The sequence below is a fragment of the Syngnathus leptorhynchus genome, chromosome 14 (assembly GCF_054491065.1).
Source record: "Syngnathus leptorhynchus isolate UIUO chromosome 14, UIUO_Slep, whole genome shotgun sequence".
NCBI lineage: Eukaryota > Metazoa > Chordata > Actinopteri > Syngnathiformes > Syngnathidae > Syngnathus > Syngnathus leptorhynchus.
In genome coordinates, this window is record NC_141208.1 from 6,408,098 (window position 1) to 6,434,019 (window position 25,922).

At 44.9% G+C, this 25,922-nt stretch overlaps 1 protein-coding gene across 3 annotated transcripts; it reads right to left on the reverse strand.

Moving 5' to 3' along the window:
* Positions 1 to 212: 212 nt before the first annotated feature.
* Positions 213 to 25,044, reverse strand: insra (insulin receptor a). Of its 3 annotated transcripts, none has more exons than XM_085930174.1 (22): positions 24,853 to 25,044; positions 23,924 to 24,053; positions 18,741 to 19,289; positions 10,532 to 10,868; positions 8,224 to 8,363; positions 8,000 to 8,144; positions 7,706 to 7,914; positions 7,348 to 7,474; positions 7,023 to 7,264; positions 6,064 to 6,231; positions 5,608 to 5,806; positions 5,233 to 5,513; positions 4,925 to 5,064; positions 4,553 to 4,712; positions 4,376 to 4,472; positions 4,235 to 4,302; positions 3,916 to 4,145; positions 3,717 to 3,827; positions 3,486 to 3,645; positions 3,066 to 3,195; positions 2,844 to 2,978; positions 213 to 2,507 (listed from the first exon to the last, which is right to left on the reverse strand). In XM_085930174.1, exons 2-22 carry the CDS (start codon positions 24,009 to 24,011, stop codon positions 2,156 to 2,158), a joined length of 4,068 nt encoding a protein of 1,355 aa, XP_085786300.1. In that variant the 5' UTR covers positions 24,012 to 24,053; positions 24,853 to 25,044; the 3' UTR covers positions 213 to 2,155. The 3 variants fall into 3 exon arrangements, with proteins under 3 accessions (XP_085786300.1, XP_085786299.1, XP_085786298.1); XM_085930173.1 differs by having other exon boundaries at positions 24,444 to 25,043; XM_085930172.1 differs by having other exon boundaries at positions 23,924 to 25,043.
* Between the last annotated feature and the right edge of the window lie 878 nt (positions 25,045 to 25,922).

Below are 25,922 nucleotides of genomic sequence, written 5' to 3' on the forward strand. Positions count from 1 at the left end.
GGAAATCATTTGTCCAGCAGGTGGGGCTATTGTACAAAGCGTATTTGTTGTCATATTTATTATTGAGGCTACTTTTAGAAATCATTCCAATATTTCGAGCATTTTTGTTTGGGCTGCAGTTGGCCTGTGCTGCAAGTGTACCTCATGTTTAGTTCTTAGATAAAGACAATTGCATTGGGTTGTTTGGAAAACAAAGAGATAGCAAACTCAGGTTGAGGTTCTCCTGAAGGCAGGATGCAATTTGCTACATTATGAACATTTTATTTGATCTCGTTAGGGATAACGATGATGCAACAAAACAAAACAAAACATCCCTTCTCCTATCAAGCAAAGAAAAAGGACCAAGTGCTGTTGGTTGATCATGAGTTCACAAGTTTGGATTAAAAAAAAAAAAATAGACTACAATGAGCGGAACATTTAAAACATTTTTTTCTGCAAAATGAACTATATACAAAAAAACATCAATCAACCATGGATATGCTGTGTAAATATACACGGTATATTAATAACAAAAAAACAGTATACATAACATCTTTTTGAACACCCGCTTTAAAAGTAAAAGCAGCTATTGGTCAACGTAAGGAGGTCATTAATTTTTTTATTTAAATATCCTTCAGCTGTAAATGTGGAACGGAAACAAATAAATAAACAAAAAGTGTCCCTGTGTGTTGTATCCTGTGTGCCATTTCTGTTTGGAATACTGCAGAGTGCAAGGAAATAAAATAAAAAAACATAAACCATTTGAGCTCCTTTCATCAGAGTCCAAGAGTTTCGAGAAGGTCACTTCTTTTTCACAAGCTTTCACAAGCCTTTCGACAGGGGAGTGGGGAACCCTTTTTTGTGGTTGTTGCTTTTTTTTTTTTTTCAGGGGGGTTCCAGTTTCTCAGAAGCCTTGGCAAGGGTCCACATATGTACAGTGATACCTTAAAATACGAGTTTAACTTGTTCTGTGACCATGTTCATACAGCATAAAATAATTCCCCAGTGAAATGAACAGAAATGCCTTAAATCTGTTCCGGCCTCCCAAAAAATACACATAAAAATTGGGGTATGTTTCTTTTAAATGACAAAAATAGCGCACTCCTATTTCCTTCGATCGATAACGATCTACTTTTGCACTTTACAGAAACAAAATGATGCCATTAAATAAAATCTGAAGTGTGCTTCAAAACAAAACAAAAATCTAATGAGCATTGTGCTACTGGTTTCTGTGCCAATACCAGCGAAAGGCAGTAAATTACTGCCATAAAGATATTTGGAGCTGATCACTTTCACAGTAAGCTATTTAATAGCCTGAGTGCGGTCTGCTGAAGTGTTTGTTGACATGATGCCGAGAAAATTTTGCGATGAATTTGAACACGCCTGAAATTCTCAACTTCGAGCCTCTTTTTTTTTTTTTTTTTTTCACTATTTGCCAAGCTGTCAATTGTGAAATGTGTTGAGTTTTGTTCACTGCTACCATTCAGCTTGCGTCTCAATGTCTTGGTCTCAAGCCTAAGCAAAATAAATGACAGAACAACTCATATCTACAAAAACATGAGTTGAGTCACTCGTATCTTAAGGCCCCACTGTAGTCCTGCTCTTATTTTCAGAACAACCTTCGATGTGGCAGTGGGGAACAGCTGTTTTTTTTTTTTTTTTGTGAGGGGGGGAGACACTCTACTTCCCCCATTGGCTTGGCAGGGGTCCATATCTGTGTTTTCCATCTGATGATTCCCCCCCCCCCCCCCCGCACGCACACACAATAACAGAGAATCAAGCCTTTCAGCATAGGAGTGGGGAACCCATTTTCAACCTTTTTCTTTTTTTTCCTGGGGGGGGGGCTCAGGTTTTTCAGATGCCTTCTCAGAGGTCCGTTTATGTTGCTTCCCACCCCTCGCTTTCATCCAAAAGTTTTTGTTTGTTAGCGGCCTTGTTTCACAGTTGAATCCTTTATCCACAAACTTGGCAAAATGAATATTTCTCTCTCTATTTATATAAACTATGTACAGAGGTAAGATGCAGGAGGTCCTACGTACAAAAAGCGCTGTAGTGTGTGTGTGTATGTGGCAAAAGTAAAAATCCTGAGGTATGCATTGAGGGTTCTCTGGTGAGAGTGTTGATTGATGTGTTTATGTCTAAACAAAAATAGATTCTGTGGAAGGAGCGGTTCCGGTTAGGAGGGGCTGGAGCGCGGTAGAACCAGTATGCGTCCGTTGGTCTTGCCGCCGTTCATGTGCGAAAAAGGGATGTGGTGCTCCTCGTAACTTCCTCCGCCGCTGTCTCGGTCGGGGAAGCGGTGAAGTTCCTGTTGTGAGTAAAACGAGGGGTCTAGAGGGATGCTCTCCATGTTGTCCATGTCCAGGTCCAGGTCGTCGACACTCTCGGGCGGCTTGTTGTCTTCGCTGTAGAAGAAGGAGCGCTCGCGGTAGGACGGGTGCAGGTCGTCTCGTATCATCTCGATGATCTCCTGGAAGGACGGCCGCATCTTGGGGTTGTACTCCCAGCACATCTGCATCAGGCTGTGTCTGGAAAAGAATGGAAACAGTAAATTGGACCTGTATTTACTATTCTGTTTTGTTGTGATGCTTGAGAGTTTGTATTATTTAGGTTGATATGGCAGCTCAAACGGATTGCCTTATGAGCCTTTCTAGTTTTGGTGGTTTGGCGCCATCTTTTGGAAATGTTATGCAATTACAATTCCTTTTATGAGAAGGGCACATCAATTGACAAACCACCTCCCAGGTGCCAATATTTACAGTTTAAACTGTAATACATACCACAAACTATAATCCCAAAACACTTCAATACAATTTATAAACAGAGATAGTTGCAATTTGACACTGTTGACATTATGTACTCACAATCTGTCTGCGCAGTTCTCTGGTCGGTTCAGGTATCCTCCGTTCATGACATACTTGAGCACCTGCTCGTTGGAGAGACCTTGGTAAGGCTGCTCGGCCAGTGTGCTGATCTCCCACAAGACCACCCCAAATGACCTGTGCGCAAAGCAGAAAAAAATAAATAAATGCTGTGATGCAGAAACCTTTCTCTCATAAGAAGTTCAAAATCAAGCAATCACCAACCAGCAGTCCGAATGTGCGGTGAACACCCCGTCCTTGAGCGACTCGGGCGCCATCCACCTGACGGGCAGCAGACCCTTCCCTCCTTTACGGTAGTAGTCTGTCTCGTAGATGTCTCGGGTCATGCCGAAATCTGAACGGAGGAAAAATAAAGCTTATTGAGCAAAAGCTATAAGACTCAAAATATTTTATTTTAATCATAGAAATTAATAGTGTGAAAAAAATCTGAAAAGATTCATTCAGAGGAAAAGAACAGCAAAAATAAAACATACATGAGATGAAAAAAATACAAGGATATTAAATAAAAGTTTTTAAAAAATCTGGAAAAGAATGCAAAACTAAACATGTAAAAAAAAAAAACATTAGCCAAAAAAAAAAGAAAGAACAAAAGTGTCCACATCTTCCGAAGTTGAAATACCGCACCTCCTATTTTGACAGTGAAGTCTTGAGCTACCATACAGTTCCTGGCAGCGAGGTCCCGATGCACAAACTTCTTGGCGTTGAGATACGCCATGCCGTCGGCGATCTCGGCCGCCATCTGGATCATCTCCTTTAGCGTGGGAGGCGGGCGGCCCGGGTTGTTCTGACAAGGACATCCTTACATTTAATCGCCGAGCACACTGAGGTTCGAGCGAACGTGCGACAGAGCGTTACCTCGGCGTCAGGGCGTAGGGCGCGCAGGTAGCTCTTGAGGTCCCCGTGGGCCATTAGCTCCATGACCACTAAGGTGGGCTGACCTTTGGACACCACGCCTAGCAGACGCAACTTCAAAATACAACAACAACAAAATATTTCTATTATTGCAGTAATTCATTACGTGGCGTATTGAAGTGGTTGTTGCCGGGACGCTTACCACGTGGTGGCACCTGAAGGCCTTCATAACCGAAGCCTCGTTGAGGAACTCGATCCTCTCGCGCAGGCTGGCGGACTCGTTGACCGTCTTGACCGCCACGCGGGTCTCGCCTTCGCCCTTGATGATGTCCTTGGCTATGCCTTCGTACACCATACCGAAGGAGCCCTGGCCCAGCTCTCGTAGGATTTTGATCTTGTCGCGGGGCACCTCCCACTCGTCCGCCTCGTACACTGCGTGTAATCGCGATTGCAGTTAGCAACAAAGGATGGTCTTTTTTTTTTTTTAATCATCAAAAAAAATATTAAAAAATATAGCTTACCGTCATTTGCGCTAAGGTACTCAGGGTTGGACGAGGCACAGATGGGACCGGTGGGCCCTTGAGTTTGGCTAAAAGGAAAACAATCGCGTCACTTCATAGAATAAGAGAGGCGCTTTGAGATGAGTAACTGAGGCCGCCTACTATTTCTTGAACATAGCGAATCCGGCCAACGCAACAAACACCACCAGCCCGCAGATGATGGGTCCGATGACAATCTTTGCAATGTTAAGAGGATCATCTGGTCAAAATCAAAACACCGGACGTGAGACATGAACACAATCCGGTGATCGCGTCACGCCAGCGGCAGCAAAGACTTACTTGCGTCCTGAACATAGAAGTACGTGGGCTCTGTCCACGAGCCGTTGCCAGCCAAAGAGGTGGCTCGGATCCGCACCGTGTAGTTCCCGGAGTGCATGACTCGCACCTTGCACCCGCGCGTGGTTTTGTACATGCTCCTGGACACGCAGTGGTGCAGCTCCTGTGGTGCGACAACAACAACACCTTATTCAAGGGCTAAGTCTCATTTCGTCATCCCCTCAGATATCTTGCCAGAAGCCAGCTCAAGAGATGGAAATATTTTGGTTTGGTTCATATCTGGCATCCACACATTCAGACAGGCTCCGATGAAGAAACTGGCTTCCCTTGCAGGGGCTGCTGTTTTGGTTAGCAGCAGACGACGCTTCTGCTCACCTCGCTGTCGCCGATGCGCTTGTAGTTGATCTCGTATAGGATAATCATGCCGTTGGGGGCGGTGGGCTCCCGCCATGAGATGTGCGCGGTCATGTCGGACACTTCACAGGTAATGGGGCCTTTGATGTCATCGGCTTTGTCTGTCGGGGGGGGCGTAAAACAAATAAATGTGGCAGGAGACATACTATTTGGTTGTGATCGGTTACCGTACCATACATCATGACTTGATTTTTCACTTGAGTATTTATATTTGACCACTTCACGTACTTTAACTCAACTCATTTTGTAGTTAAGTGTGCGAGCATAACCTTCAGGCATGGTGCGGGCGCTGACGTAGGCCGCCATGCTGCAGCGGGCCGGGTCGGTTGGGTGGTTGCAGGCGTGGATTTCGATCTGGTAGCTGGTGAAGTGGCGCAGGTTGGAGATGACCGTGGACTCCTTGGCCGGCACGGTGACCACCGTCTTGGTGCTCTCGAATGTCTCCTCGTCCTCTGGGACGGCCGTGCTCGACAGCCTGCCTGAAGCGGTGGTGGGGAACAGGCGCGTTTGGTTGGCCACGCCCATCGCAGAGCGCCGTTGTCTTGCCCGTCTGAAATGTGAAAATAGATTTTTTTTTTTTATCTTTGCCCAATAAGTGTTTGAGATTGACGGCCCTTTTAAATCTTAATGTGGGGGAGTCTTACTTCATCTCAAAAACTTCGTTGTGGAGGTAGTTCTCAAAGGTCTTCCGGTACTCCAGGTCCTCTTTCTCCTTCTTCAGCTCTTTGTCGGTCTTGGGGCAGGTGCAGCATCCCGTGCCGACGCCCTGCTCCTCCGTCTGGTTCCACTTTTGCTCCTCGTTGCCGTCCACCTGAGTGGGTGCCCGTGAGGGCAGCTTCATTCCTGGGGAGATGAAAGAATGCTGTCACAAAAAGGCAAACTGGACAAGTCACTAACTTCAATCTTAACTTGCACCTTAAGGCAATCTTTTATTATCATACAATGTATTCTAACACTATATTTAGCATCATCTACTCTGGATAGCTTTTATTTGTACCGTCACCACGCTCTTAACTCAAATATCTTTGCTCTTTGAAATAAATAGGAATACTATTAATACATTCTCCGGGTCTCTCAATAACGACAGAGAAACGCCTCACCCTTCTGACAGTAGTCAAACTTGTAGAGTTCACTGGCTTCGGCCTGCCGCTGACAGAAGACGAGGTAGTGTGTGATGTTGCCGTTGGGGTCGTTGGGGGGCTTCCACTTCAGTATGATCTGGGAGGAGGAGTTGGACGATGAGATGGGGTCAAGAGGGACTGACGGTTCTGTGGACAGAAAGACAACAACACAATAGGACTATGGAGGAGCGCCTGTCTGTGTGTGTGTCAACATTTTGCAAAAACTCCCTCAAGTCCAACTTTTTGTACTGTTTGACAAGGAGAAGCAAAAGTGATGATTAGCATCTCGTGCCAACAAGCTGATATATGCTAAGAGATTCCACTTGTGTCTGGTGAAACACATATTGATGGGCCGTGGCCGTCGGTGACAACCATGAAGGACGTGGTGAAGGAGGGCAGTCTGTATTGTCAGGGTGAAGGCCAGTGCAGACTATTTATGAGCCAAAGCACCTTGTCACCGGCTAAAGCTGATACGGAATGACGGGTCTGCCCTTGGGGGCGGGACCGACAATCTGACGAAGAAACCTTGGGGTGAGAGGTGCCAGACGGGACGAGAGGACCAGCCAGGCTGCTCTTGACTTGGCTACTGAGCTATCGCAGGCATATTCAACAATCTCTATTCCAGTGTTTCATATGGTATTAATAATATAATGTATGCAATGTATTGCAGACTGAAAAATTGGCACACAAGCCTGTCCTCCCTTTTTCCATCTTTCCACGATGAAAGGATTTATTTCAGGAGGTGGTAAAGATGAAGGGTATCACAAATTGTAAAAATCCTCCCGGCTCCCGGGAGAGGACTTAGTAGAAAGTGATAATCCAGGCTAACAAAGTTACACTTAGGCCCTACGTTGCTAATATTGTACTTGGTGTATAAAGTTCACTTTACTAACCCTCCCTCATTTCAACACTTCAATCGCTATGCAAAGTAGACTTACTGGTGGCGTCGGTGCGCACGTAGATGATGTCGCTCTTGGCCCCGTTGACCTGGTGCTCGTCGGAGGCGGAGAGCTGCGTCTTGACCATGATGGCGTACTGCGTCCAGGGTTTGAGGGGCAAGATGAGGTGGCCCGGTTCGAAGTGTTCCTGGTCGCGCGGCGGCGGGTCCACATCTGCGATCATCCAGCTGTTGGAGCCGCACGCGTCCTGACCGTCAAACTCGGTCACGTTCTGAAAAGGCCTGGGAAAAAAAGATCAGTGTGACGTGAAAATGTTTGAAAACAATCGACACTCTGGTCGCACCGTAACGGGAAAAGAACTTACGCCTCTTTATAGAGCACCATGAAGCCCAGCAGGTCTCTGAAGTCAGGAGGCCAGAAGGCTTGCCACTTTACCATGATCTTATCGCTCATGGTGCGAATTAGAGTGAACTTCAGCACGTAATTCTTGCCTGGAAAAACACATATGGATCATGAGACGAAGAAAGGGGGCAGAAGATGTTCACCAGCGATAAAGATTTCTGCGGGAGATGCTCTTTACACCCTCAATCATTTTAATGTGCCGAAAGAGGTTTTGAAGTTAATTGAATCAAAAACGCAATGTTGTGGATCGGCCGTCCATCTGCCGAACATGTTTTGAAACCGATATTTTCACGGTGGGTTGCCACGGCGACGCCACTTACACGAGGCCTGGTCACCGTTGTTCTTGGACGAGATGTCGTTCCTGCGCTCCCGGGTGCCGGTGACCTCTTCCATTTTACGGATGTCGGACATGCACAATTTGGAGTTGTAGTGGAAGAACATGCGTCCTTGCACAATGCTTAGTTTGTGCTTGGACCAGTCCCACAGCTGTCGCAGGTTCTGGTTGTCCAGGGCGTAGAAGGAGTAATTGCTAGGGAAGGTGGGAGAATAGCATGACTCAAGCATGACAAACAACAAAGTTTGAGATCCCTCTCTACAGGTAGAAGACGCCTCACCCAATTTCCGTCACCTCCCCACGAATAACGCGCAGCTTGCGGAAGAAGGAGAGCGAAACCAGGGCGTAGGAGCGCCGCACCGTCAGGTAGCCAGTGATCTCCTCCAGCTGGCCCAAGCTGGCCTCCAGCTCTGCCGCTATGTTGTCTGGCACAAAAAAAAATAAAAACCGGTTTGTCATGTTGCCTGGACCCGACTTTGAGTGCGGCCATTTTGGGGTGCTTACTTCCTCTGCGCAGGTTAATGACCAGGCTGCCATTGAGGATGGTGCAGCCTCTCAAATCCTGCGCAGCCGTGACCGAGTCCACGGTTTTCAGACCCATGCACACTTTTGGGCAAAGTCCAGCACATGGAGTGCAGTTCAGCCTGTGCGGACAAGAAACAAAAACGTGTTGATACACTTGCAGGAAAAAAAAATGGGAACTGTCTTCGCCTTGAAATTCTCCCCCCCCCCCCCCCAAAAAGTCTGTTCATTTAGGATGTGTGGCAAAGTTTATCCAAACAGCGAAGAACGTCAGCGCTAAGAGAACGCTGAAGTCATCCGGGGTCACTACGGTAACAATGACAATGCCCTTTATCCTTATCCTGCCCTCATATCTGCTTTGCATCCTGAGAGAAATATCAAAACCATTAGCGAATAAATGTTCCCGCCGCTAAATGTGCTTGACTGACATTTATTTCTTTCCTTCCTCCTGTCTTGAGTCACTTCACCGCAATTAAAGAAAACAATGAATAGAAGTGGACGATCACAACACAGCTCAATTTTTATCTCTCCAACGAGGCGAACCCGCTTCTCCAACCCGGCTTATACAATATTTTCATAACACATCTCTTGCCATAACAGATAGGCGCAGCTGTGTGCTCTATTAAATGATTTGCCTGAAAAGCCATCTGCACAATGCCATCATTCATAATGTGGTGGTGGTGATGAGCACAGAAAAAAATATATATACTCCAAAGGATTCACTCAGCGGACCCACCAGAGGTATTTATTTTTCCCTAGAGTGATTAAGGTTGTGATTAAAGCGAGGATTAGACACCAGCGATGGATGTGATGCTCGGGGGTCATTGGTGTGATTGGCGCTGCATTTCGGGCGGGCGGCTTTATGATGACACAACGGTTTACTTTGGCAAAAACACAAAGGCAACTGCAAAAAAATAAAAAATAAAACGTCAAGGCTGCAGAGAAGAACTGAAACTTTGCAGTCCATGCTCCACGCACACATAGTGACGACAACCCAAATTCCTCGCAGTGTAGCGTCTACTGACAATATCATGACTGGGCGTCAAGCTAATTGGTCGCATTATTCATGGAGGCAGGGGGGGGGGGGAGCAAGTATTGCAGCCACTTGAAGATTAATGACAGATTAATTCGGCTAAGCAAACAATCGAAGTCACTGCGACACTTAAAAAAAAAAAAAAGCCTCGGGAAAGACACGGCCAAGTATGTGGGTTCCGGCGTCGGGGGGAAAAGAAAAAACATCTTTAGCTCACAATCCACATTGACCTCATTCCCTTTGCGCGGTGCCATATGTGCACTTTTGAGTGTCGAGTTTATTCTGAGCGGCGGCGAGAGTTGAGCTGAGAGAAACTGCTGAGATGCGACAGTACGAAAAGCGTTCAGTTGAGGTCAACGTTATCGGCAAGACGTGAACGTGATTGACAAAACAGTCAAGTACAAAACGGGTTTAAAAAAAAAAAAAAAAAAATGTAATTGTTAACATTATTACCGCAATCTCGAGAGATTAAAAACAACCATTTGAATTTGGGTCCAAAACAGCAGCACTTTCTGAAACGCTCAAACATTCCCTGATGCATTCGCTTCACAATGTTGTCAAATTGTTTGTCTACACGTTTTGCTTCACCGTTTGTGTTCAAATATCCTTCCTTTGAAAACTGCAACTATTGTACCGCAAGGCTCATATGGTGACAGCGACAGCTGTCAATCTGTCTCTTGTCATTTTGCAACATGAGACGAGACATGCTCGCGACACCCCGCTGCTTTTTCTTGTCTTCGGCCTGTCAAGAACGATCAGGAATGTTGGGAGCTCAAGTTGGCTGGTGGGCACGCCCAAAAAATAAGCGAGTTCCCCGTTGAGGTCCGCGAGGCTGTCGGTGAGAGATGTGAAGAAGGTTGTCGGGAGGTCAGCGTGTGTATAAATCCTCCATCCAGCGGAAAATCGGTTAGATAAATAGGACAAAAACTGTAAATGGAGTCAAGTGGAGCAAAGGGGAAAACACTTCATGTCTGAGTCACTTTGTGGCAAAGCAGACGTTCGTTGGCAGGCTAGAAACCATCAATTTTGTGTAGCAAGAAAACATGTAGAGTGAATTCAGCCTATACTTTTTTCCGGATTGCTTAAAACATCAATAAAGACAAAAATCAATTGCTTCAACAAATAAGGCAGGGTGGAATGAAATGTAATTTCGTCAATCAAATAATGACTCCATCAGGGACTGGGGTCTGTCTATTAGCGAGCGAAAGGCCGTTAGCAGATGAAAACAGTTTTAAGAAAATGAGATGGTGCACTCACGCGGATGAGTTGACGGTGGTGTAGCCAGAGGGACACTCTGGGATGCAGGCGCCGTTGTGGATAACATACTCGTGGCAGTCGGGGTTCTTGATTTGCTCCTTCTCCCACCTGCACCTTTCGTTGAGTTCCTGGCAGAAAGCGAAGGAGACGCAGCGCCAGCCCTTGAAGGTGTAGTAGCCGTCGGGGCAGCGCTCCACGCAGCCGCCTTGGTGCTGGAGGCCCCGGCAGGCCACGCAGTGCTCGGCCGATTGGGGCTCCAGGCAACTGCCCAGGCAGCGCTCGTGGCAGCACTGATGGTCCCGGGTGCAGGCGCGGTGTTTGCAATGGACTGGGCACACTGCGGGGAGGAAACACAAGGTGAAGATGTTACTCTGAAGCGGCCATTGTTTGAGAGATGGATCAAAGGAGATTTCATCTGGGTTGCATTCGCAATGTAAATACCGCCTCGAGTCATATGGTGGGCTTTGCTATGTCTCTTAATCATGGGTTCACTTAAAGGGCAAATATATTCTGGCTCTTAAGTGTTTCTGTTTTTATTTCATGAAAAATGTTCCACTGGATAAAGATCAACTTCTATTTGATCTCCCTTTCTTAGGGAGGCCATCTATCACACGAACCAAACAGATTTATAAAGCCGGACCTGAGAGACGAGAATTCTGGAAAAAAAATGCTACAACACGCAAATTATTTTCAAGAAATGAGCCGTTCATCAGCTGTTCAGTTTTTTTTTGTTTTTTGTTTTTTTTGCTTGGGGGGGCAAACTGGAGATATAATTTGAACCCCAAACAGTACTTCAAGTCAGATATGCAAACACATCTTACCTTCCCCACACACTATCATATGCCCTGGAGGAATTAAGAGGTTTACATCGCTTTATTGCTCGAGAGAAGTGCTCACAAGCCAATGTGAAATCCCTCATTGGGCCAGTCAGCAACCAAGGGGATCATCTTGCAGCCGGGTAACAACAAGTAATTGTATACAAACAGTCGGGGGCCGGGGTGGCGGTCCAGCGTACTGTGATGCGACATTTCCTCGACACCAGACAAACGTTAATGAGGAAGGGCTCTACTTCAGTCGGCGGGAAGTAAACACAAGCGACGGTTGACATCTTTTGCAAGAGAGACACTTTTGTAACATGAAACTATGAGTGACGGGTGACTCAAGAACACACGACGACAACCAACATGCAATTCGTGTGTTACCCGAGCAAAGAAACAGAAGGGAAATAGATATTGCGAGGAGATGCTTTGAAGGACAGATAGCGAGGCACAAGGTGGCTGTTTATGCAGGCGTCTGCATATGTGTTTGTAATAATAAGCCTCTTATGTAACATTAGATCATGTGTGGAGGCACATGCATGCGTGTGTGTGTGTGTGTGCATTTTGTTGACAAGGGCAAAAGGTTCTTTGAGGTAAACAGGATCTGCCTAAAATAAAATACACTGACCCCACTTATGAGTTGGATTAAGCAGCGGGAAGGGGTTGGCTTGTGTGTTTTTCAGGGATGAGAATGGCTACTGTGAAAAAGCACTGAAAAGTAGATTTACAAAAATGTTGAAATGAAAATGATACTTTCAACGGAAAAAAAAACACGGAAATCCGTGGATCCGCAGAAAATTCTCATCCCTGGTTTATAATAACCGATGCAAAGGTTAAATTGTGTTTAATAGAGGTCACCTGAGTGGTTCTCACAGTTCTGAGGTTTGGGGTTGGTTTCTCGGCTGCGGCTTTTATTGTACAAAGTTTGCGTGGGTTTTTGCAGTTCATTTCGAAAAAGTTGTAATGATTTTCATGCTTGTATCTGGTTTGGAGTCTAAAAAAAAGTTGGGGACCTCTGTTGTAACTTGCTATTTAACATTGACACTGAGCCCTTCCCCATGTCCTTCTGCCACCTCTGAAGGAAGCATGTGTGTGCTTCAGCAACATGAGAATGGCAGTGAGAGGGGGAATGTGAGGAGGGGCTGGGGGGCACCGTGCATGGGGAAAATGTTATAACCGCTGCGTCTTACCTAAGTGGTTCAACCACCTTCAATGACTTAACAAAAAAGCCCAGGATGCTTGAGATCCGAAAGATAGCACCTAAAGTTTGTCTCTAAAGCTGTCCTTCAACTTTGACGCAAACACGGTGAACAGATCACCGTGGTAGGATGCTGACTCCCGATCCCGCAGCAGAGTTCCATGCCGGAGTGTCGCGGCCACAGAAGATCCACCCTCGGCCTTAGCCAATGTGTTGGCTAGCTGCGGAGGCTAGCCATTCAAACAGCCTCTCCCCAGCTCCGAGGAAGACAGGCCCCCAGTTTTAACCCTTTCGGACCCTCTCTGATGGCAGCTGTTCAGCATGAGCGCAAGAGAGAGAAAGGTTTTCTAAAAAAAATGTTATACAGACTGAAACACACTTAAGTTGCTTCACATGCTTACGAACTTTGAAAAGAAAAAAAAAATCTCAGACGGAAAGTACCACTACAAGAAGGCCCTGCAGCATAAATCTTTGGCTCTATAGTTCGGAGGCACATTCTAGAAATTCTCACGGGTCGGAATTTGAAGTCGTCAACGTCTCGAGTGCTGAGTCCACCACCTCTTAGCCGATTTGTAAACTTAATTAAGGTGTCTGATGCTTACGCCGGCTTGTAAGTAAGACCAAATTAGTTAATCGGCTTGACTGCTGCTTATCCTTTTCGGGAAAGACCTGTTGGAATGTAACATTTGGAAAGAATTACACTGGGTTTCTGTGTCCGAAAAAAATTATGTACCGTGCACGCTCCGATTCATCACAGGGGAACCATTACAGACGAGCTCAAAATCTGCACTAGAGACTATCGAAAAATGTATTTAAAAGATACTTTTTTACCCGCTCCCACACAAATTCCACTTTGCCCACATCTCAAGAGCGTTAAAAGCCTTCAAAATGAAAGAATACGATAAAGGGGTGCTCCGATGTGGAGGCACAAATTCGGCAGCCAGTGGAGCTGCTTAAAAACGTAACAAGCCGGAGACCAGCGTCATTGACTTTGGAGAGAGACAATCAATAAATGTGGTTTAATGTTTAATGAACCAGTCAACGATTGGTTTGGATGAATGTAAAAATAAATAAACAGCGGCAGTCTACTTGCATTTTGTTTGAAATGTGTAGTCACATTGAGTGGGCGTTGAGGAGCACAAACATGACAATAAAAACAGGGAAAAACACACCACCTGGGATTCAAAACGTGATGGCTGAGACAAGTTAACGCAAAAAAGCTAACGCTACGTTAGTGCCACGCTTATGGTTTTATCTTACATTTACAACCTACAAGAGTTTTGTTTATGCAAAAATTTACAAAGGGATTATCTTGTTAGCGTAAGATAATGATAGACTGCGGCATGTTCTGATATTGACGTAGAAAATTAGGTTACTACGTCAAGACTATTTCATAAACCAAAGATGCCTGTTGTTTGTTTGTATAGCTAGCTAGCTAGCTAGCTACTTAGCCCAAGGATGAATGATATTAGTATAAAAGAAATTACTTTGATTGACATTGGTTTATGAGCTCGCTCACAAATTACAATTGTATCTAGACTACCTTGATTGTGTGACCAAGCGCGCAACTCATTTTACTTGTACTGTATTGTAAAGCAAATAAAACATTACTTATTAAAGACTGCCTACATACTGAAGAGCTTTTCTCCGAGGCAGAGGCACCGCCGCCATCATCCATTAAATCATTCCATGGCATCCTTTCAATTTGGCATGAAACAACCACTTATTCAGGCCTCATGCTTTAAGTTCATATCGAAAGGGCAGAAAATGCAAAACGGTGTGAGCGGCGGTGTGCTGGATGGTAATTAAAATTCCACTGCAATGACAAGGGCCAGTATTTAGTTTCTTCTTCTTCCCCCCCCCCCCCTCCAAAAGCCCAGAGGAGACAAATCCAAGTACGGACAAATATAAACGCTGACTTTCTGAGGAGGAAGGCAACATGAGTAGCAGATAATTTTGTGGAAACTGAACTATCAAGGTTTCTAACACAACAGCTGACGTCTGAACTGTGAACCGCAAACATCTCGCATAATAAACACAAGTGACATTTATCGTACGACTACTTCACTCACCTTCACCCTGCAGCTAAAATGAACCATTATTCAAGCCTAGAAAAATAAAATAAAAAATAAAATATCATCACTGTGCAGCTGAATCTCACTTTGCAATTCGGAATATTTATTCTGAAATCCGTAGCATATTTTGACTATATTTCATGTTCTTTGCTTTGCCTTTTTGAGGTTTTATTAACAGTTTGTTACTGACCACCGATTCGTGGGAAAACAAATGGCACCATGCTCTCGAGCAATTTTGACAATTTTGAAATTGAACTTATCTTGAAAGGTGAGGAAAGATTCTAAATAGCCACTTGTGAGACCTTTTAACGATTTAAAAACAACTCAAATCATCCACAAGGCTGAACAAACATGCCAAGAATGTGTTTGGCTGATTGAGTTTAGTGAGTTCAGGAAAAAACAAAACAAAGAGAAAAATCGTGACTAATGCTAATGAGCAGAGTGCATTTGTTTCGTCCTTCCTGCTAGGCCTCGCTCGTGACGTGTTTTGATTTAGCAGCAGAGGCGGCGGGCTTTGGCTGAGCTCACGGGGGTGACAACAGGTAAACAATTTCATTAGTGAGCTCCGCTCTCCACTGATGGAGAACAGAAAAACAACACGGGGGTGAGGGGGTGGAGGAGGAACGGATTTTTTTTGTTATGAACGCCCCCTCGCCACCGTCAACGCCACCTGAAAGCAGGATATCCAGTTTATCCGAGACTGGAATAGAAATGATAAACACACATGCGGAGCAATAGTGACGGGTAATTAGGGCCCCTGCTTGACAGGCAAATGACGCACGAGATGCCCCGTGTGTCTTCACTGCCTTTCCGGGCCTCGTTGTCAATCGGAAGAGCAAGTAATTTGGACGCTAAATGTTGACTTGGACAGTCCTCGGGTACATACAAATATATTTTTTAAAAACTACAGGGACACTAAGAGCTTTTTTAATAAATTGTATTACATGGTGGATACACCAAAAGTCTATAAATGGGCAAAACTGGATTTGCAGGGACTGCAAAAGTCAGTTGTCTTGCATCTATTAAATCCAACCACACAACTCAATCTAGAGTTCAAGAGTCAAACTTCCACACAAATCGGAAGGCTGTGGCCAGTGCACAGCGGGTGATGAAAAACGCCTGTCTGTCCGGCTTGTGCTGGATGCCTGAAATGTCTGGGATTCCACGGGGCTGGCTCCAGTAGCTGTTCGGCAAAGAGTTCGCAGGGTGCAGCTTCTGGCAAGTGCCACAGTAATGAAGTCAGCGTGTGTGTGTGTCTGTGGGGGGGGCGGGGGTTCGCTATCAGAATCATCTGCCGCACACTTAAGAGAGTGAGACCAAGAACTTTCTGCAACAACTTCAAGACTCTCAAATGTACCGATTCAGTTCAGTGGCTTTGCTTTTATCTTACTCAGCACACACACACACGGGTACACTTACACTTGATTTTAATTTAGCGATGAGGGAACAAAAGAACACATCATTCTTACTTAATTATCATGCCCTCCAGCGGTGGGTGGCTGTACTTGAAATTAGCCACCAAGTGCGTCATGTTTTGTTGTTTGTCAAAGTTGATACAAGTATTGAGAAATAAACGGGTCTGGCACTTTGAGGTCGGGCAGTGTGAAAGAGACAAACGCCGTCTTTGTTTCTTCAGGTCACCAAGTCCCTTACATCCCATATTGATTAAGCATCAGAAAGTTGAAAAACTCCCAAAGCAGCTTCTATCTTTTCATTTACAAAAAGTGTCCGGTTCCGCATCCATTCATAACCCAACGGTTGAAATGGCCCAACAAAGACGGAAAACGATCAGGATGAGCACACTCATCAGAAGTGGGGAAAGAGCTGTGGCGCCAGTGAGGATGGCAATAGTAGCCCCGCCCACGTGGGAGCAGGGGGCCAGAGTTCAGCGGGCTCGTGAAGTGCCCTCGTCCGTCTTGACCGCTAACTTTGCGATTCCTTCCTCCGGCTAGTGATGGATGGCTTCATGTGCAGTCACACTGCACTGTTACTCTTCCTCTGTCTCCTAGCAACAGCAGCAAACAATACACCCCCCCCCCCCACACACACACACACGCCTAAGTTATGTCCATGTGCGATTTCTACAGCTCATCTTACACACACACACACACACACACACACACACTCGGAACCCGGAAAACTTGTGTCCGCCGTACATGACGAACTTCTTCGCCTCGTTTTCTTTGCCCCCAAGGTATTAACCAATCAGGAGAAAATCATTAATTATGCAATATGTATGGACTCCAACCTAAGGAGGGTAATTAAAATGGGTTTTAATAGTCATAAAAATAAAACACAGAGAGCGGAAATGGGCAATAATTTTCCTCGCAAACAAGAGATTGCAAAGATTAGCAGAGCAAATAAGAGGACAGGACACATTGCTAGGAAACCCCGGAAGTGGTGAGTGGAGTAACCAACGAGCCAGATATTACTCATAACCAGAGTATTTTGCTGCAGTGTAAGTTGTTACCAGAAAGTTATTACACTACCAAAGTCCATCAGGGATTCATAACTCCAAAAAATAGATTGCGATATTGAATGAAGGAAGAAATGTATTAGTCTGTCTAAACTGAGAGGTTACTAACTGACACAGTCCAAATAAACCTCGCGGGTTGCCTTCAATATGACCGAGTAGGTTGTAATCAAACTCAATCAGAGTTGTGACTCGCGGGGATCACAAGTAGAGTCAACAAGACCGTTGCTCATCATTAGCCAGCGTGGACGTGACACAGCACGTGTTCCGGCAGGCGCGTACGGCCAAATCGAATCAGCGCGACTAACCGCAGTCACCTGCAAGCCGGCGGCTTTGCCACTTTGCCCAAAAGGATGTGCCAAAGGGAAGCGGGGCAATCCGTTGCGGTCGCCCCGCTTGCAGCTAAAATTACTCTGCCATGGGGACAGACAGCGTGAGGAAGGGGGACAAGAGGTTTCAAACACGGGCGCTAAGCCAAGTCAAGCCGCAGGGGATCTGGAGTCAAGTTGTTTTGTTTTGCGAGTGTAACCCAGTGACTCTTACGACAGCTGCCTAATCTCCTCGTTGTCGACTAAGCAGTCACATTGAGAACAAGCAAATGTGTTTTATAGACATGGCTCGAAAATCATACGATTTGGAAAGGAGCCTGTGGAAGTGGGAGGTTTTTGTGGAAAGATATCTTGACAGTCTTCCCCATAGAAAGTGTGACACTGTGTGGTTGACGAGCATGTGACCCGGGGAAATCGGTGCATGTGGTTCAACATCTGGTCTGAACCAATTGTTGCTGGAATAAACCCTTGATGCTATTTGGCGGATAATCTCCATGCAGGTTTGTTTAGTGAACCAAAGAAAATCAATCAAATTTCATCCACTCTCCAACCTGTCAATTTAGGGAGGGGGGGACAATTTACACTGCCGCTGCTTTCTAACCGTGAATGGGCAGCAGCTGGCTTCTGCTTTGCTGAACAACTGCTGAGCGACAAAAGCGGGTCGGGAATAATTGGATCAGCAACTTTGCAGATGTGGGTCACAAGTGTACTGCTTGTGGCTGTCGATCTCAGAGGTGGGGACAATGTCAAGTCAAAATGGTGAGTTGAAAAGTACACAATGATGTCGCAGATATGGCCAAGGATTAACGTCGCAGACGGGCGATGCAATTATTCCAAATGACTCCAGAAGGGGATTAGGGTGCTCCAAAACAACAATTTACGGCTCCTCTCAGCCAGCAGGTTTGTAGACTCTCGTGCTCTTGTTTTTTCGGGAGACGCTCACACGAGATAGACAAGTTTGGTTTGCACCGTGCCAGTAAAAGTGCATTGCCGCTCTCGCGGTACCGAGCGGTTCAAGTACTCAGAAGAATCTTGCACGAGGGTGCTTGCACCCTTATGCAACACGGCGGCCTGCTCTTGAACACCTCTCGAAAATGTGTGCGTGCGTGTTCCACCTCTGTTTGTGCTCCCTGCTTTGTGAAGACTATTCTTTCTCCTGCTAAATTGTATTGCAATATTACTGCACCACAAGGATGCAAACTTAGCATGTAGCCGAAGCATCAAGGCTATGAGAGCATAGTATGTCTTTATGACTTGTTGCGCGTCTTTAAAGGATAGGTTGTGTTTGAGTTGTGCGAGGGTCAAGAAGAACTTACTTCTCTGGCAGTGCTTCTGCGTCCAGCATCGGTCGCTGAAATGTCCGTTGATGGTGGTGGTTTGGCAGGTAGTCTTTCCCACGGAGGCCCCAGGGCACACGTCCCCGCACTCCCTGTCGTTCTTGTTGGCCACGATGTAGTTGTCCTCCACCGAGTCCAGGATCTTGGACCAGTCCAGCGTGGAGAGGTAGCAGAGGTCCGGGTTCTTCTCGATCCTGACGGCTCCCCGCGTGATGTTCATCAGGCTGTGCAGGCCCAGCTCACGCAGGTGCAGCATCTCAAAGACCACCAGGGCGTAGTTGAAAAACAGGTTGTTGCCGCGGATCACCGTCAGGTTGGGGAACAAGTCGGTGAGGCTCTCCAGGCCGTAAACGCGAAACAGCAGCAGGTAGTCGGTCACCACCGTCAGCTTGGGGAACGACAGGCCCCTGAAGTCCTCGGGCTTGCTCCCAAACATGAGGATGATCTTGAGGTGGCCTTCGATCACTGTGCAGTTGGCCAGCAAGTTGAAGTTGGTCACACTGTTACGGATATCCTTGCTTGGACAGACTGGAAATATGGGAAAGGAGAAAATAGCAAAATTAGTTTTACTGCCCTATTAAATAAAGATAAACAAAAAAAAACAAAAATGGCTCATGTAGTATTTGATTAATTCTTTGATATCCTCGAAACCATCAGTGGGCTGTGTACTGTGGCTTCCTTTAACTGTTCCAGAAATGAATAAGAATTAACTTTCTCTACAGCGTCCAGCTGGAAGCTCCAACAACACGTCATGCGGGGCTAGCTGAAGACAACATGGAGTCCTGCGGTGGCAGACTTGTAGATGGGCCGATAAAGAGCTTACATAAGGCTCAGAAAGCAGCAAAGGCCGATCCGCCTGGTGAGAGTAAACGCGCTACGCCCGCCTGCTCAACACACAAACACACACAATCTTTCCAATAGTGGATAAGACCTTGTCCATCCCGCTTCTTCTTCTTCTTCATTTGCTATCGGCTGTGCAAGTGCAACTTGGGGCATTCTGGGGTCAGCTAATAGTTCACGAGTGTGAGCTACGCGGCTCTGTATTTATTTACCGAGGCAGCCACCAGTGAGCCGGGTGCACAGAGGTCGCCCGGTCAGCTGTAAGGTGGCGAAAGGCATGCGCCTCTTTATGGCCCAGAACCTCCTTTGACATCTCTTGCGTAAGTTTGTTGGGTGTAAACAAGAAGGGATATGGATGAATGTTATCGACAAAATAAATTGGGTACAAAAACAAAAAAAAAAGGCTGCCACAAGTTGGAATCGCCTCAGTTACTGACCTAGCTACTTCTTAAAAAAAAAAAAAACTTTTCCTTCCAACGCATCCGCAAATAAGAAGCAACAACTATGTGAAACTGGGGGAACTAGAAGGGAGGGAAAAGAAAATCTGAAAACAGCAAAGTGAGAGCAACAGGAGTTTAAGAGCCACAAAGAGCTCAGCTTTCGTTTTTGTGGAGTGAATGGACAAATGTACAATAGGAGGGGGCGCCGCCGCTCGTAAAGAACGCACCGAGTGACCCCGCGCACGAGGCCAGTGAGTCGTCGTAGCTCCTATCAGCGTTCACTTTCAGCCGCCACCATATTTTTAGCAATAGCCGAGCTCAGCCATTGATAGCTAAGCCCGCTGGAAACGGCAACGCGGCAGCTCCGATGTGCAAGTTGGGAATTTTGGAGGAAGACGGAGCTCGTCCATGTGCGAACATTTAGCCGCGACTTTTGCCAGGGCTCATAAATCTCAAAGGACGTGCGGCAAAGGCACAAAATGGCCGCATCACAGGTTGTGGCAACGTGACCCGCCTTGAGCAAAACAAACAGAGAACTCTTCTACGAGCAAGTGACAAATCCATTTGAGCTGTCATACAAGTGTGAAAGATTAACCGTCGTACAATAAAACTCAAATAAAGTACAAAACCACTCGCCCGTTAATGACACAATGCGATATGTGGTTAACGATTGAGTCGATCATTTTGATGCAAGCGTACAGATGTTACTGTAATTCCCTGAAATTGGATTAATTTTTTTCTAATACTTTTATTTTTTTTATTTAACCTTTATTTACCCAGGCAAACAACAACAAGTTCTTATTTACAAATGCGGCCCATACTACAGGCGGACTCACAAGAAAAATTATAAAAGCACTAATGACTTATTTAATTTATTTTTCATTTATAATTATTGGACAAAAAAGTAACATTATGATCATCGGACTGATGTCAACCAAAGTGGACTGTTTACAAAAGCCACCTCAAATCTTTCACACAAAAATGTTATTGCAGCCGAGTTAAACTTTTTTCTCTACTCAGCAGAATATCGGATAAAATAATCGACACGGCGATTGATTTAAAAGTATTTGTTAGTGACAGCCTTAATTTTTAAACTTTCAGGACATTTTTCCTGCACTACGAGGTGTGCTCACATAAGGTTGCTAAGACGACGGGCCGAGATTGGAAGAAAAAAAAAAACAAGGCCTTGTTGGTGCTGCCGAGAATCATCAATGAGCCATTAGCAGGTCACAAGACGAAGCTAAGTTTGAACAGACTCAATTCGGAACACGTTGGACGGCCACGCTGCGAGTGAGCTATTCCGATCCCAAAAGGGGGGGGGGGTTGTCGGGGGTAACGCGTTGTTAGGCTGGTACTGTGCATGGGGGTAAGGGTCTGAGAGGCCCCCAATAACGCGGGAACACAAACAGTGGTGCGATTGCAACACTTCCTTTTTCAAGGTTTCACTGTTCTTTGTGCTTTCTGTACAATTCAGCGCGATTGTTACAAAAACATGTGATGTAATCGTCTTCGGCGATCTTGGAAAGAACTGCGGCCGATGCTTCGCTTCACCCCTTCATTTACTTGCTGCTTTCCAACGACAGAACCTGAGCAATGTCACATCTTTGGGGCGATATATATATTTATTTACAATGTACTTTGATATACTTTTGTTCCTCCGCCAGTCCGTTAATACATCTCTTGAGCTTATGCATTGATCGCAGAATGTGTGTTTTGTTGAGCTAGCAACAGACAAACGTCTGTAAAGTCACATTGCACAAAATAGCAATTATGCCGTCTGGCTTTGAGAATTGTGCAAGGAGAATAAAGGCGGGGTTGGTTTTGATGATGCTGTCAGCAAGGTGTTCATTTAACAAGGTGCTTGTTACCGAAGCTGGCATTTACAGTGGTACCCGACAGGCCCGGCCACATTTCACTGACAGCTGATTCCATCCTATTTACATAGTAGATAAGATTTTTTTTTTTTTTTTTATTCATTTCTTTCCATACAACAATCAAAACCTAAGGAAGAGTTGTTTTTTTTTTAAACCCACACATGTAATACAACAAACATGTTTGCCATGGCATCATATTTTCCGAGGCTCTGGAGTGGAGTGCATGATGAGAAGTGATGTTGAGGATTAATAGGCGGCTTTGTTGTAGTGCCAGGTACGCTGCATGTCCTTAAGACAGTGGCCCAAGAGAAAAGTGAATCATTTTCAAAAATAAAAACGTCAATGCTTATTTAACATGTGTTTGCTCTTTTTGGACTGCTCAAAGCTGCTGCTCAAATTGCTCTGCTCCAGAATAGGACCTAGCATTAGCCACGAGGCCGGTGTGCTCAGGCAAAAGTCAATACCCTGCGGGATTTTTGGGGGAAAAAAATCCCGAAGACAACAGGAAAACGTGAAAAATACAAATACACAATGTTTACTTACTTTAATTTCAAAAGTATTATTTTAATGTCAGCCAAATGCTAAAAAAAAAAAAAAAAGAACTTTGCTTGTAGCATTTAGCCTACAAGTACGCTTGCAAATACTTTCAAATGTATTTGCCAGTGAAAAATTTTTACTCGCACGCATTCGTAACAAAATTACGAGAAGTGGGGGAGATGTTTTTACGCGGCAACATCGACGCCAGCATCCTTGCACCTGCTTTGAATAATTTTGTGACCAATTACGTGAAGTTGGATAAATTGCCACAGTTGAAAATCACTGCACAAAAGCACATTGGTTCATTTATTCATTAAAAAAAAGAGCTTATAATGTCACCTTCCATTACTGAGAGAGTTAGAAACACAAAACAAAAAGTTTAACTTGGCCAGCAAGCGAGAGCTGATTATCCTCCAGCATTCTCAGGCTTCTTAGCCGGGAGGAGCGACGGCGACAACAATTTGTTTACGGACACAAACAGACGATAAGTAGACGACCTTTGTGCCTTTTCATGTGCACGAGGCGCCTGTGCCTTACAACATCGTCAATACGTCGTCGTGGCCAAAACAACAGCGCTTACAATCAAACGTCTACTGGCAACTCTGCAGTCTCTCACTGGAATGCTGACTTTCATCAGCATTGCTGCATTTTAATGCATTTGTGCCTTTCTTTTTCAATTCCTTCAATCCAAATACACGTCTAGAAACAGTGAAAAACAGTAAAAGTCTGCACACCCTTACCCAAAATGAAAGTTTTTTTTGTGAATGAGACAAACCATAAAAGATAAACCATTAGAAATGTTCATGTGACCGACAACCAGGACAACGCAATTAAAAAACAAACTGAAATATTCAAAAGGCGAAACTCAAAAATGTAAATATTATGTATGCATAAATACCCATAACTTAAAATGTGTACATTGTTGCAGCAGCCTTGGCAGCATTAATCAGTCTTAGTCAATCTATCGGTCTTGGCGGCTTCCCTGACCAGTTTTCTCCGCGTCTTCTCATCAATCTAGGAGAGACATTCAGTTCTTGGTGATGTCACAATTGCAGTATATTTTATGCGACTGTCTTCGTTCCACGTTATATTGAATGCCTTGCAATTGTTTTGCAACCTTCCCCTGACTGGTGCCTTTGACCAATGAGTTCCTACTGATGCTGAGGATACACGTTGTGTTGCAAGACGCGACCACAAAAAAATGTCCAGAAAAGCCTACTAAAACATTTGAACTTCATTTGGCGTTAGTAGTGCAATTGGGTAGTTATAAGTCACAATTAATGGTGGGAAAAACTTTGAAATTAACTAGTCTGCATGTTTCAGATGTCTCCCACCTATACGTTTTCAAGCAAATTATATATATATATATATATATATATATATATATATATATATATATATATATATATATATATATATATATATATATATATATATATATATATATGATGAAAATTAAAAGGCTACTTACTTTCCGCGGTGGTGGTCACGAAGCAGGCTGCAGCCAAAACAAGAGCCAAAGTCCGGAGCCACATAACTGATTCGGACTCGAGCACCATCCGACAATCTGCCACAGGCCCTCCAAAAACTCCCGAGTAATCCTTGTGGCGCGGGAATGGGAGACACGAGAAGAAGGGGGCGTGGGGGGAGGACGAAATGGTTATTCGGGGGATGTAATTCTTCTTCAGGAAATTGTTTTGCTTTTGCAGCGTGAGCCAGCAAGTAAACAAAAATTATCCCGGAAGATGGGCGGAGGAACGAGTCCAACGTGTTCACTCTGCACTCAAGCTAACGCGGCTAAAGCTAATGCTAAGACAGCCAGCCACGTCTGGCTTCTTCGCGGGTTTGTGGCTCGAAGTCCCCCGACTAAGTGAGCCCAAAAGCAGCTTTACCTGGCAGCTAACTTAGCAACCTGGCGCTAACGAGTTCACTGCCAAAAGCAGCGAAGCCCAGACAGACAAGCAGACCACACACGTAAAAGTTTGCCTTACCCAGAGTCACCCAGAGTCATCTACACAAATGGGTTGATACGTTCACACAAACGTGAACTATTTACACGGCAATTTGATATTTTGTTTAATTCCGTTTTGTTCCGCCGCTGTGAGTCCAGGTCGCTGAAAGCCCGCGTGATGCAACGTTTGCGTGAATTTCGGAAAAACAACTCGTCCCACGAATGCGTGTCAAGCGTGGGCCAAAGCATGGCAAAAAGTTATCCTCCTTGTGCGTTGTTTCAACTGCGAACTCCGACGCGAGCTCCAATGCTGAGATTTCCGAAAATGTCTGCAGCTCCGCGAGACAACAAGTGAACTCCACGTTTTTTGTTTTTTTTTTTGCTTTTCACGTGAACGTCACACCATCCAGTCGCGTTGCTCGTGTAAAAATGGCAGACGCGCTACAAACCAGAGCAAAGTCGTACTTGTCTTCTATTTTGGAGCTTTTTCAAATCTCGTTTGTTCTTATTGTATGGACAGAAAAAGGTAGTTGCTCTGTCACCCGGGCTATGTGTGTTGACTGTCTTTTTTTCTCTCTCTTCTTCTCCCAGGCAGTAAACAAACGCTGCCAAGGGAGGCAGATGGGGTCCTGGGGAAACACGGACTGGAGTTTATTGGATTCAAAACTGAGATTGACACTTCGACGCATCGAGAAGCTCATTTGAAAATCGACTTCTCATCTGAATTTAGCTTTTTTTTTTTTTTTACCGCTGCTACTCCTACCACTATCACTATTGTTGTTACTATGAACTCCAAGAACTCTATTGTTTCTGTAGAAATTCTTATAAAAATGATTTTAATCTTTTCCGTAAAGACTCCCTTTCGACATATTTAGGATGAAAAGGTTTTGAAAGTTTCTTTATTTCGTCGCACACGGTTGCCGTGAAGACGTCCTGTTTACATAGAAAAATGATTGGTAAAAATAATGAATGAAAAATTATGAAGATGGGCAAAATGTAAGAGTTACTGTCCTATGTGCAAGTATTATTAGTAGTCATATCATTATTTTTATAACTGAAGTCTCTGGAGCTGTGCAATCTCTGGAGACGCACATCTGCTCATTGTCTTCCTGGTTGTGCGTGTCAAATTCCACGAATTTCCCACTGAGAACACGCAAACGTCGGATGTTGAGGCTTCCTGAAAAGGCCGTTCCCAAACTTTTTTTCAACTCTATGTCCTCCTGTCCCACACATAGGTCTAAGAAAAGCTCTTTGATTAGCTCATGGCACTAAAGGACCTCAAGAAGGAAGTACGCATTGTTGACCATGGAAGCAGATAAAAGGTTACTAACAACACCGTATCCAGGTGACAATAAAAAATTGTCAAAACAAATCAAGATGGATGCTAACACACATGATACAGACTAGTGTTGCTGTGAAGTTGGCTAGCTCTGAATTTTCAATGACAGTGGTAACTTGAGATGTGAGTGAAGCTATTCACAAATTTCTAATCTTCTTAGTTTAATGCTAACAAACAATG